At 42.9% G+C, this 12,829-nt stretch overlaps 1 protein-coding gene across 2 annotated transcripts; it reads right to left on the bottom strand.

Annotated features, from left to right (window-relative positions):
- Positions 1-3,633: 3,633 nt before the first annotated feature.
- hdac11 (histone deacetylase 11) lies at positions 3,634-12,789 on the bottom strand. Of its 2 annotated transcripts, none has more exons than XM_053869262.1 (11): positions 12,599-12,789; positions 11,491-11,550; positions 11,274-11,422; positions 10,941-11,041; positions 9,827-9,943; positions 9,579-9,621; positions 8,906-8,982; positions 8,090-8,152; positions 7,595-7,691; positions 6,464-6,642; positions 3,634-5,280 (listed from the first exon to the last, which is right to left on the bottom strand). In XM_053869262.1, exons 2-11 carry the CDS (start codon positions 11,523-11,525, stop codon positions 5,038-5,040), a joined length of 1,104 nt encoding a protein of 367 aa, XP_053725237.1. In that variant the 5' UTR covers positions 11,526-11,550; positions 12,599-12,789; the 3' UTR covers positions 3,634-5,037. The 2 variants fall into 2 exon arrangements, with proteins under 2 accessions (XP_053725237.1, XP_053725238.1); XM_053869263.1 differs by lacking the exon at positions 12,599-12,789 and adding an exon at positions 12,347-12,386.
- Between the last annotated feature and the right edge of the window lie 40 nt (positions 12,790-12,829).

Below are 12,829 nucleotides of genomic sequence, written 5' to 3'. Positions count from 1 at the left end.
CATCACATCAGTCATAAGCAAGAGATTTAAGTGGTGAAGAGAGAAGTACTAGTGGTTAGAATTGTGTTTCAAGTTGTACGGTAAGAACATTTATGGTTCATAACTGCAGGAATTTGCACTTCATTGGTGGTGTGACTCGAGATATTTCCAACAAACTTAAAGACCAACTATTGTACTAGTTTGAGTGTATTCACCAGCATTGTAGCCTAGATCTAGATGATGTCAGTGTTTGCTTTGAGGATGTTCGTAGAGAAGTACAGAGAAGGTCAGAAGGAGCTCCACTGTGTCTTTGTGGAACTGGAGAAAGTGTACGACAGAAGTCAAAGTCTGGAGTGGCAGAGAAGTGTGTTGGAGTGGTGAAGGACATGTATGCCAGGTGTGAGACAGTGGTGGGTTGTGCTGCAGGTGTAACACAGGAGTTCAAGGTGGAGGCCGGGACTGCACCAAGGCATTGGATCTGTGGTGATAGCAGGGAGCAAGTGGAAGATAAGCTAGAGAGGTGGAGGTTTGCCTGATAAAGGGGAGGAATGAAGTTTATCCGCAGTAAGATGAAATGTGTGTGTGAATGAGAGGGACCCAAGTGGACAGGTGGAGTTGCAGGATGCAGAGATAAAGAAGGTGGAGGATATGAAGTACTTAAGTACTTACAGGCAGAAGCTGGAGAGGAAGGCCAAAGAGGAGATTTATGGAGGTGGTGAACATGAGGTTTGTAGTTCTGAGAGAAGAGGAAGCAGAGGACAGGGTGAGATGGAGGAAGATGATCCACTGTCGAGATCCCTGAAGGGAGAAGCCGAAAGAAAAAGAAGGAGATCTAGATGATGACACAGCCTCTTCAGTCTGCTACCATCAAGAAGAAGGCTGAGAAGTCTGGGACCCCAAACCAGCTGATTGAAGGACATCTTCATCCACCAGGCCATCAGGACGCTGAACTCTCTACCCACGCTGCCCCCTCTATCTGCGCCACAGTACAGACAGTGAGACGCCAGAATCTCAGGGGCTTATGTATTTATTCATCCACATATACACACTCATACACACACCTACACTCCTAGTTGCACTTCAATTGTTTGCACTCTTGTTAACTCGACAATTAGTTTTTTGTTGTTATTGCTGTTTGTTGTTATTTATGTTGTATTTCAAATGAATGGTCACAATATCGTGGAACTACATCAAGGTAGGGGTTGAGAACCTAATTTAACATTCATTCAACATTCATCCTTTTCAGAACTTTGACGTTTTAAAAGTTTGAACTTAGCCAGACTAACACATTAATTCAGTTTTCGGGGCCGTCAACATAACCGTGCACAGTGAGAGAAATGTGCTGAATAAAATTAGCACTGAAGTTTTTAAATGAAAGACAGAGTGGAATTTAGAGTTTGAGGATGTTAGATCCAGATGGAATCATGAGAAGGCCTTTTGTGCTACTAAGGAACAAACTCCGGCAAAAACCAGGAAAATAAAATATACTGACTAGGAGACGCATGAGTCAATAGCTGCAGGCCTGCCGGAGCGAAGCATCAATATAAGATTTGTGTAATTGTTTCAGTGTGGGAGCTCTGAAATGTCTCGTCACCATTCACTCCAGGATATTTGCTGGTCTTAGGCTGAAAACTAAAGTAACTCACCCCACCTGCACTGTGACATCGTCCTCACCGACTGGGAATGCTCTGCTTCAACTGTTATTATAGACATTTTGAAGCAATTGTATGTAGACCTGCCTTTGATTAGGATTATGAAGACCATCCAAAAAACATCCTGCTGTGAGCTTTCATTTGCACTCGATCATCAGCTGAGGCCTATGTGAAACAAGATGTTTTCTTGCACAGGTGTCTCTGCTTTGTGTTGCCAAGAATATGTGAGCTGGAAGTTGTGAATCATCAGAAGCGTCAAACAGCATCTGGATGTGTTTGTCCTCCACCAGCCAACCTGCATGTGTTTAAAAGAGCTGGAGTACAGAGAGAGGGGACTCTTAGGAGCCAAGGTTTCTTTTGAGGAGTGGGGGAGGCATTTTTCATGGGTTTTAAGTGAAATATCACTTTTTACTTCTGTAAAATATTGATGCTTTCCCGTGAAGCCCTCTTTAGTGAGACTTTTTTGTCCAATTCAGCCCACCATAGATCAAGGTACTGACACTACATGCTGGAGCAGATCAGGCTGAAATAAACAAGGAATATGTCTCTTTTACACGTGACGTTCTGTGGGAGCATGGACGTCATAGTTCAGATTTGCTTTCGTTGCTGCTCTTCATTTCTTTCTCTCTCTAAGGTGAACTGCGAATCTACGCATCTCGGAGGCGTTGGTTACGATGGCTTACTGTATTTGTATGCTGAGGGGACATGACGACAATCGTCCTCCCCTAAAATGATGCAATGTTTGGGGCACAACATGATTCAGAAATATCAAAAAGGATTTAAATAAACCAAGACCAGAGGAGGGGTGAGAATTTTGACTCTTGAATGAGCCTTTTAATTTCTCTGTAAATACAGAGGAAGAATCTATCCAAGACCCAGCAACAAAAAATGTGATCTTCCTACATTTGACAGTTAATTTTCAGTTATTTGACAGTTAACTGGACTTGCTTCTCATAAAAAAAAGGGTTTTAAGCCACATCCTAACATGTTGATGAGTGTATTGAAGGTTAATCGAATATTGCCCTCAAGACTTAAACAAGTCTTTGGGAATCCTGACTTCTCCTGGCTCCAAATCATGACAACCTCCCTTGAGTCAACCTACAGAAGAAATCTGTGGAAGAAGCTCTCAGTGAACCATAACTCAGTCATGAATGGTACGTTGGGAGCAGAGTCTAGCGATGCACGTTCCTCCACCTGCTTCTGTGTATAGACCACACGTGTGGACATGATTTAAAATGGCCCCCCACCCCCACCTACTCATGCCAGGACCACCAGCTGAGCTGTGCGAGAGCAGCATGTTTCCTTCAGGGAGATCTTCCGCTTCTTTCTTCATGGAAAACTATAAATATTCTAGACCGCAAGCATTTGCGCTTCATCATCTGGAAGAACAATAGAACCAATGTTTTGTTTCCAAATCTTCCATCAGATCTGACAATAAGCCCTGGTAGCATTGTCACAAGAGCCCAGGATCAACTCTATCTATCCTCTTACATGTCCACAAAAGTGCTTCATCTGCATCACTGTTAAGTGACTTGAATGACTGTGTAACTATTCAGTTTACCAGATGTTGTTTTGATGCATGGTTTTATTTTGAAGAGTACTGTCCAGATCGTGACTCAAGCATAGAAAAACTGCACTTTAAACCGGAAAAGGTTTGACAGTTGAAGGAGTTCACTGTTTGTTCATCAACAGGTGTGTATGTTGCTACAGATGCTATCTACAATCGCTGTTTGCTGACACTTTTTTTGTTCATGTTGGAGCTTTCAGGAGTTTTTGGATGTGGACAGGCTGCGTCATGGTTATCAGCATCTTTGGCACGGGCATTACAGAGAGCCAGTCAATTCAATCCTCAGACACAAGGGGTCCTCTAACCAAAAACACAGCACCCTAAACATGATATACTGTAGGAGAAGCAACATTCAGGCATTTCATGGTCCATACGTGTAAGTCAGCCTTACGTCCTTCAGAATTTACTATATTTGTAAATAACAGATCAAATGATACATGTGAACCACCAATGTTTTATTTGTTTATTTTTTAATTCGGCATTTCCTTAAATAAAGAGACATTAAAAGAATAACTGCCCACCTTGTCCCTCATCTCTTCCACACGTTTTTTAAGTCACCCCATAAATAAAATCATCACAGTTATTTTTGTTGGAAAATCCATTTAAATCAATCATTCCCAGCTCAATAGATTAAGCTCCTGTCTCCCATATTCTGAAATGAATATCCAATCAATGTTTACAATATTTACAGTGATGTTGACTTAAAACTGATGTCAAAAGGCTAGTGAGTTCTCACAAGCGCGTGGACAGTTTGGCAACAACAAAAACAGTCCCAAAAGAACACACACACTGTCAGTATCAAAATAAATATTGTTATGTTTTTAAAAATCCTATTTACACAGATGAGCTCAGAGCAACCATGATGTCAGGCACATGCACAGATAGACCTCTAGTGGTACTCCGTCACCAGCCCTATCTCCAGACATGAAAAAAAGTTTTGCTGGAGCAAAACATACTTACATTTTTAGGAAAAAAAAGGTACTCTCTCTTTTTCATAATTTCTACTTGAATGTATTTTGGTGAATGACCTGGGCATTTAGTTCTCCCAAGAATCACTCCCTGACATGCAGGTGCTCATGAGCCGCTGGAGTCTATGAGGCTTTCAGGAACATTTGTTGGCCAAAAGGTCTGTGCACATGCCTGAGATTGTAGTATTCATTTAAAGTAGCGAGCGGGTGAAGTTGAATGTCTGTGAGAATGATTTGAATGACCATTTACACAGCAAGAGAACAAGCTAGACTCTAAATGAAAATGATTCAACAGGTGCGTCAGAGTTGTGTTCGCTTCTTACTTTTCTTCTATGTCACCTTTCTTTGTGTGTGCGTGTTCTTGTACTTCTATCCTCATGAGAGCCAGTTTGAGTTTTTAACTAACAGAATGAGACCATTGTGGACGGTCCTCACAAGGTTTGAGGCGTTGAAACGTCTGAAAAAGTATAATTTTATATATATACAATTGGGTTTTAGTTTGGTTCAGAGTCCTGGTTAAGATTAGCCACATGTTTTGAATTATTAGGTTTAAGGTGAGAGGCTGGGGAAAGGGTTATGGCAAAGAGAGGTCCCACAAGAATATGTGTGTGTATGTAAATACAATTTCATGAACTGCTCATTAACGTATATTCTTTATCTAATATCAGAACTTGTTTCCAAAACAGCACTCAAAAGCTCAACCCGTGTTGCCTTCACTCATCATGAAACACAAGCAGGTATCAGCGGAGCACAACTCTGAACAATGAACACCCGCCTCTATGTTAAGGTCTACACAGGTTCAGTAATGGCTTGTTTGTAATTGCACAGGTTGCTCTTTAAAGTGTTAGAACTGTGAACCATCGAAGCCACTCTATATTGCGGTGTGCCTCGAACCACACGACACGGTGGCACCCATCATGCTGCTCACAAGTGACGACGATCCCTCCCCATCAAGTGGTTCTGACCCAATGAGGCCCTGGTGTTGCAGGTTGAGAATGGAGTCTGCAATGATGCGAGCCGTTTGCTTCTGGTATCCTCCTGACGTGACCATAACAATTGGAATCCCTCGTTGCCTTGCAGCCCTGAACACGATCTCATCCCTTCTGACGATTCCCTGCAGAGAAGAAGAGAGGAACACAGTCGCCAGCTGATGCAGTGCAGGGGTTCCGCTGCAGACTATCACGTGCGCCATTTTCACATGAGCTCTCACACGTGATAAAACAAGGTGGAAGCAAGGAAATAAGCGGGAAAGGCAACTCATCACAAATGGACACATGGACGTCATAACGGTGGTTTTCTGTGTGTTTTTACTAAATGAATAGGAGGCTAAAAAAGGCTTCTAAACTAAACTAGACGCTGCTGTTTATGAATAAACAGCTCGTGAATTGTACCATGCACCACCGCCATACACATGCTGTCAATGGAGGCCTGCAGCTATAGTTTTGAACGGTGTCTCTAGCTCAAAGATGGGCCACAGGCCGTACTGTGTCTGTGCAGCCTGAGCACCCCAGTGACCTTTCCCCTAATCTGTACCTCACTCTCCCTCTCCCAGCAGCTGAGATCTGCCGAGTCATCCTGCTTCAGACGGCCGAGTTTCATACTTCCTGAACAAACGGCCGTATCTTGGAAACCGTGGCAGACCATGAGAATCCTGGGGCTTTCACCTGTAACTGACCGATTTTCGGTTTGGCGAGTTGAAAATGAGTAACTTTGCAGCGATTTTCGCACAGCAGCCTCTCCTCCCCAATGCAGTTTCACTGGAGGCAAATGTTGCGGTTGTCGCGACTCTCATGCAAATTCGAAAAGTGCTACAGTCATTCTGAGCACATTGTACGAGAGAGGACAAGTGTGACTACAAAACTGGTGATTGTCATGTTTCTGCACCCTACTGTTTTAGAAACAGAAAAACTACTTTTTCCCCTCCCCTGCTCCACTCTAACCTGCGCAATTGCTCACTCTAATTTTGGGATTTTTGCCAAATCGCTCCTCCTTTGAGGCCGATTTCATCTCTGGGCAAACGTTACGACTTATTACGGCTCTGATCTTTTCTTTTTCTGATCAAGTGCAGCTGCGTTTTGAGCTTTTTGCGTACTCTCTGGGGGGCTCTTTTCGGCTTCTTTCGGTCCTGGTTCCATTAATTTTCAATGGGAAAAAAACCCCACTAAACCTGGAATATCTGGCGAATGCTGGCACCTTGGTCCGAGAGAAGTAATAGCAGGGGATTCGCGGTCGGGCCCCACTAGTGTGAATGCAGTAGAGTGCATTCACGATAATGAAGCATATCTAAGGAGGAATACCTGGGGTGATATGGACAGTCCACCCAGAGGGTCTCCATCCAGGATGTCTGTCCCAGCGTTGTAAACAATGATGTCAGGTCGGACCTCGTTCAGCGCTCCTTGGGTATGTAGCTCAACCTTCTGAAGATATTCTGCGTCTTCTGTGCCCCAGTCCAGCTCCACCTTCCTCTTTATGGCTCCTAGAGAGGGAGAGGAGTGAAGATGTGTTTAACACACTGAAGGCCCAGCACAGAAGCTTCACTGTTTGGTGAGTGTGACAGTAGGTGTGGTTTCATGACACAGTATTGAAGTGTTAATGAGGCATCATGAAACAGCATCCTGATTTTCAGATGCCACCAGATGGCACTGTCTGCTGTAAAACGTTTGGACTCTTCAACAACTAATGAAACCTCACATCATTTCTAAACCAAGAGCACCACCCGACCCTCTCCTTTGGTCATGAGCTGTGGGTCACGACTGGAAAGAGCAAGACACGAGATGCAAGCGGATGAAATTAGTTTTCTCTGACAGGTGGCAGGCATCTCCCTCAGTGATTGGGTGACAAGTTCTGTCACTCGGGAGAGACTTGGAGTACAGCCGCTGCTTCTCAGTGCTGAGTCAGTTGAGGTGGTTCGGGCATCTCATGAGGATGCCCCCTGCGTGCCTCCCTTTGGAGCCGGCTGGGAGGAGACCGAGGAGTCGACCAGGACCAGGGGGAGGGATTATATCTCTTCACTGGCCTGAGACTGTCTTGGGATCTGTTGGATGTTGCCCTGGAAAAGTGTGTTTGGCACGACCTTCTGTACCTGCTGCCCCCACGACCTGGCAACGGATGACCGGTTGAGGATGGATGGATGGATGGAGAGTGCCATCTAGTGGCCTCTGGAAATGAGGACACTGTTTCATCAACCCTGCAATACTGTTTCATGATACCTCATCTACCCTCATTACTAAACATGCAAGGCAATGAAGAGAAACACTGGAGTACGTCTGCCTTATTGATTTGGTCGAACTCAAGACAAGGCTGTGCACCGTGTAAAAGTACTGCATGCATTTGGTATGGACCTTCATTTCCAGTTCAGCAAAATGTATTTGTATCCTCAGCAGACACTAAGTCGCTAAGTACCAGACCACAGTGTGTATTTCACTCACTTTTGGCATATCTGTCGTTGGGGTAGATGTAGCGGTTATACATGTCCAAGATGAACACACGGTGATCGTCCAGGAAGTCCCTCTCATGACCGTTTCCCTGGTGAGGAGCAGAAAGCTAAACATTTCAGTCAAATGGCATTTCCACCTGCAGAAATAATTGCTCTATAAAGAGTTCAAAAGCAATTTTGCCACATATATGTCTTTAAAACTGAACCGCAATATGTAGCTGAAAAATACTTTTCTCTCTATGAAGACACTGATGATACTTTATTTTGTAGCTGCAGGAGAATGCAAAAGTACTCCAGAGTCAGACTACAAGACTTAAGTTTTCATGACCAGTTAAAAGTAGCACAATATTTCTGCCATGTCACCAGTGAAAAAAAAGGATGTTTAGCTCCTGATTAAGCATGGGGGAAAAAAACAACTCTTCATGAGTTGATTCTGTCTGATACGACACAACAATATATAATGTATATTAAGTGTCCGTCTTCTGACCTGGTGAGCGTCCAGATCGATGATGGTCGCCTTGGAGATGCCTTCCACACGCTCAAAAAGAAACTACAGGAAAATGAGCACACATATGTTTTAATATTCAAGATGACCAAACTACAATGTCACCAAAGATTTTTTTTTATATTTAAATATGCAACAATTTGAGGCCATTCGGCGGACTAGTGGTTAGCACTCTCGCCTTACAGTAAGAAGTTTACAGGTTCAATTTGGTGGCCTTTCTGCTTGGAGTTTGCATGTTCTCTCCGCGTTCTCCGGTTCCCACTGCCCAAAGACCCTCCGAAATTTCCCCTAGGTATGTGTGAATGGTGTGGTTGCGATGGACCTGTCCAGGGTGCAGTGACCGCTGGCTGTAATGATGACCACAAAGCAGTGGTTAATAAGCCTTGTTCCTAGTTGTCTACAACTCCATGCTCGCTGATGGCAGATGGCTGAGGTCTGTTCATGTCAATGATCTTTGTTCTTTACGCAGCAAGGTGATAAAGTGAAAGTGAAATCTCAAACACACAAGCGTCAGTGGACGCAGTTCGACAGACTCCTTGGTCTCCAGCATCCACTGTTCTGTTGAAGAGATGGAGCCCCTCACAGAACCTTCAGCAATGGAGGTTTGGTAAGGAAAAGAAGGAGGTGGGAATAAATGTATCTGTATGTTTACATCATGAATTGGATTTCAAGGCATTGTTTAAATGTTTCGTACAAGTTGACAAACTATAGAAACGACACCTCATATTACGTTGTCAATGGCAAGCAGACAAGATGTCAAATCTAAGCTAAGTAACAGGAGACCATGTTGAGCATCACCTTGATGGTTAGAGTTATGTCAGCGTAGGCACAAAAGCCCCCTCCTTTATCGCTGGAGCAGTGGTGGAAGCCTCCTCCTGGAATAAAGCAGAGCGCTCCAGGTCAGTTCCTTTGAACACCGCATCCATTCACAGGAACCCAAACTGCCAGCGTCAGGATTTCCCTGGAACTACAGTGCGTGGTGGTTCAATACATCACATTTAAACACATTATATGCAATGCAAAGTGGTTCCATTCCACAAATTTGACATTAGTTCCACACATAATGGATAATTGTCAGCAAATATGCAGAATGCATGAAAATATCAGATGTAACTGCTGTATACTATAAGGGTGTGGTGGTAAGGAAATCAAAGTAACTGGGGCAGATTCAGTTTTATGCCAGCATGTGTTTAGTGGGATGTTTAAAAGAAATATTTCCTATCAGCTACAACCTCATCATTGTCTGCTTGACTGATAGTCGATTATTGGGGCGAATTCAGTCTGAACACACCCCAAACATGTGGATTATCTCACCAGATAATCTTATAAGAGTTAGGTTCAGCATCCTAGGTCGGGAAGGAGCAACATCAGGACATTTTTTCTGAGAGAATACTGAAAATTTGTACACTGAAATAAACAGTGATCAACAGTCAGGTCATTACAGACTCAAGCCTTTGAACAGTGGACTTACCAACATTAATGGCCCAACCTCGATCAACTGCCAGTTTCCCTGCCTGAGAAAAAAGTCAAGCCAAAGCCAAGATGAAAAAAGCACCAGAAGATAAGTACTGTTCTAATTTTAAAATATTAATGTGACATTATGACAAGTATGACAAATGCAGTGATCTCAGAGAAGACCTCATTGAAAGCCACAGGCCTCCAGTGCTGTGATACTTTCAGTGTAAACACATATATGGCAAGATTCTTTTCAACTCCTACCATAATTGTTCCTCCGGTCTGTGTTCGCAGTGGCCTCAGTACCTTTCGCTGCACAAGGAAATTGGGAAGGAACACAAGAGGCGGGATTTCCGTGATTGTTGCCACCACCATGGACCACTGAAGATGAAAGTGAGGAGTGTTTCACTGATGATAATGGTACATTTCAGGAACACTTAGTTGTTAACAGGAAGATAAACTGTGCATTTTCTTCTCAGTTTCAGTGCCATATTACTTTACAACAGTTGTTATACTCTTCATTGCACTGACAGACGGAACAATCATGGGCACTAAAGTGCATTTAATATTGTTTGTTTGACATCGGTGTATGTGTGCACAGTTGTAAAGTACATCTGTACATTTGTTTTTATGGAATAGGAAGACATTTATAAGTCAAGTCTGAGGTTGTGTTGTGCAGAATCTAAAGAGCCATGCCTTTTTCCAATGTATTAGATATCCTTTATTTGTACCATAGTTGAGGAAACTCTGTGCTCTTTTTATATGTCAGTATCAGATGAAGGCCGAGTTAAAAAGTGGATTAGTGCATCCCTAAGTTACATAAATGGAGGTAAATGTTTCATAGATGTTTGAACACCAACTGTATGCGAGAATGCGGCCAATTTCTAACAACCCAATTTTTTGTATGTGGTGTGAACAAAGCAAAATAAAGAAGTGTGCTAAATAGGAATCATTCTTTCAATCCACTTAACGTGTAAGACAAACAAACGCTATCCATCATATCCGGGATTAAAATGAAGACCTCTTCCCTCACGAGAAACTATACACTATAATATACAAAAAACAAAGGCGCCATCTATTGGCCAGAATAAATACGATTTTTTTTCAAGTTGTTGCTATTTTCTCACCCTCAACATAAATTTTAAATAAGTTGATTTTTTTCTACTGTTTGCCTTTCTCTCAAATGATACCAAGGAATAACTGAGTAATATGAAATGCACAGCAGTAGCTTTGAGTCAAGACCAGCTCCCTCAAGTTCAGCAAAATTCAGAATGCACTGAAGCTAAAATGGAGCACCTAGGTCTGTATTTTAAGGTCCTGAGTGCAACAGCAGTGCAACAGTCCGTCACTGAGTCAGAGAGGAAATCAGAGTGTTAACCTTTAACTTGCTCAGGTAGCGTTTTGTGTGAACCACAAGCAAGTCTGCTTCAGTTGCCTCGCGGGCTTGTACGATACTTCCGTCGGTGATGAACTGCTCCTCTGAAATACAGGAAAATCAACATTTCATTCCAAGTCTGTTGTAAAAGAAGCGCGATCAGCTGACATTCAGACCAGACTACTTTTGACAAAGGCTCACAAAATATAAATAAATAATATGGAAAGCCACATTGTTCAAAGAAAGGAGTGTATTCTAAGAAGGACCTAAGCATAAATGAAGAAAATGGACATGACTAAAAAGTAAACATGACACATGGGAAACGCAAGTACGTACCCTTCAGGAAGTGAATCACCTTGCCCCACTTTCCAGCATCAAATGGGTGAAGCTTTTCCAGGCCCATGAAAGTGATGTTATAGTCTGGATGATACACAATGGGAAGGCAACTTGCAGGGATGCTGGAGTACAAGTCTGTTTCATGAGGACTGTAAAGGTGAAAAATACAGTTTACAGTCCAAAACTTACTGGAAAACGTGAGGCCAAATCAAACTACCTTTTGCATCCATTACCATCTTCTTTGTGAGACATGTTTTTCCAGCATTGCTGCTTTTAACTGAAACAAAAAGAGAGTGCAGCAAAATTTTGAAACATTGATTATTAAAAACATAGAGGTCACTGGAGTAATGGAGGGAAGGGACCTGACTTGACTGAGATACTAAAAAAGTTGCATACTTCTTATACTTATTTCATTTCATTTTACACATTTCCAGGCAGCAAGAAAGGTAGTATGACATGAGAATCGCAAGTCATTTCCTTCATTACAAAACCTCACCGAGACTAATAACTTTTAATAGGAAGTAAGATTGGGCTTCCTTGCTCCGACTGCTGCCTCCGCGACCCGACCCCGGATAAGCGGCAGAAGAAGGTGAAGGTGAAAGGTGAAGGAAATAAGATTGTTGAACACAAACTGTGAAGAGTCAGCAATGAACTGTGGCAGTCTCTTCCAGTTCACCAGTACTAGTTCAGCAGCAGTTACACACTTCATTAGTGGAAGCATTATGTTACATGAAACATCGGGAGATACAAATAAATGTATTTAACGGACAAAAACAACAAGACAACAAGACAATAAGTAGAGTACGATTAAATTGGATTAGATTAGATAGCCTTTCTGATGAATTAATCCACTGTTCAAATGAGAATAGGCAATTCAAAATAATTATCAGTCTGAAAACGACAGTAGATACTTTTTATGGAGAGGTTAGATGGAAGGTATGAGGAAATCGAGTCTAAATACATATTTGGTTTTACCGCTTAGATCGATTAATACTTTGAAGAAACGTGGACAGTATATATTTTGGAAGCAGGTAACGGTAGTCACGAACATAGAAATCTATATCTACACTGACCCGACAACACACTTGGCTCTGGGAACGTTTCTGAACATTAAATATACACGTCATGGCTCGCGCATGCGCAGTGACCTATATTTGATTTCAAAGACGCAACATCAGGAAATGTCTCCTCTCTTCTAGTGAGACGGTGAAGAAAAACAACTTTGCTTTGGAGGTACATGTTACGCTTGCAGTGACTATCTGAACGGGTAGAATTTTAGAACGACCAAGCTAACCGAAGGGCAGAGAGCAAGTTAGGTGACGCACCTGCCGTGAATGTGGATTACGTCTCGTCAACTCTCATGTCCTCGGCAGGAGTCACGCAGGACTAGAAGCTGGCGTCATGCTCCGTCCGGCCGCTGTGTGTCATGGAACGCCTCACTATGCTCCGTGGGCAGTTTGGTTTAGGAGCGCGCTGCTGCCTGCTAACCCACTACGCCGACTGCGTACGTAAAGTGTGTACATGCGCAGTGAGAATACACCGAGAGCGACTATGCA

Source organism: Synchiropus splendidus, chromosome 6 (assembly GCF_027744825.2).
Source record: "Synchiropus splendidus isolate RoL2022-P1 chromosome 6, RoL_Sspl_1.0, whole genome shotgun sequence".
Lineage (NCBI taxonomy): Eukaryota > Metazoa > Chordata > Actinopteri > Syngnathiformes > Callionymidae > Synchiropus > Synchiropus splendidus.
Note: the sequence above shows the minus strand (reverse complement) of the source record. Positions and strands in the feature narration are given on the sequence as shown.

Excerpts from the sequence above, each read along its gene's own strand:
- hdac11 (XM_053869262.1), bottom strand. The coding sequence starts at position 11,525 with ATGTCTCACAAAGAAGATGGTAATGGATGCAAAAG. Across the intron at positions 9,622-9,826 it reads AGACCGGAGGAACAATTATG|GCAGGGAAACTGGCAGTTGA; the intron begins GTAGGAGTTGAA and ends CTTTTTTCTCAG. Across the intron at positions 6,643-7,594 it reads CAACGACAGATATGCCAAAA|GAGCCATAAAGAGGAAGGTG; the intron begins GTGAGTGAAATA and ends CTCCCTCTCTAG.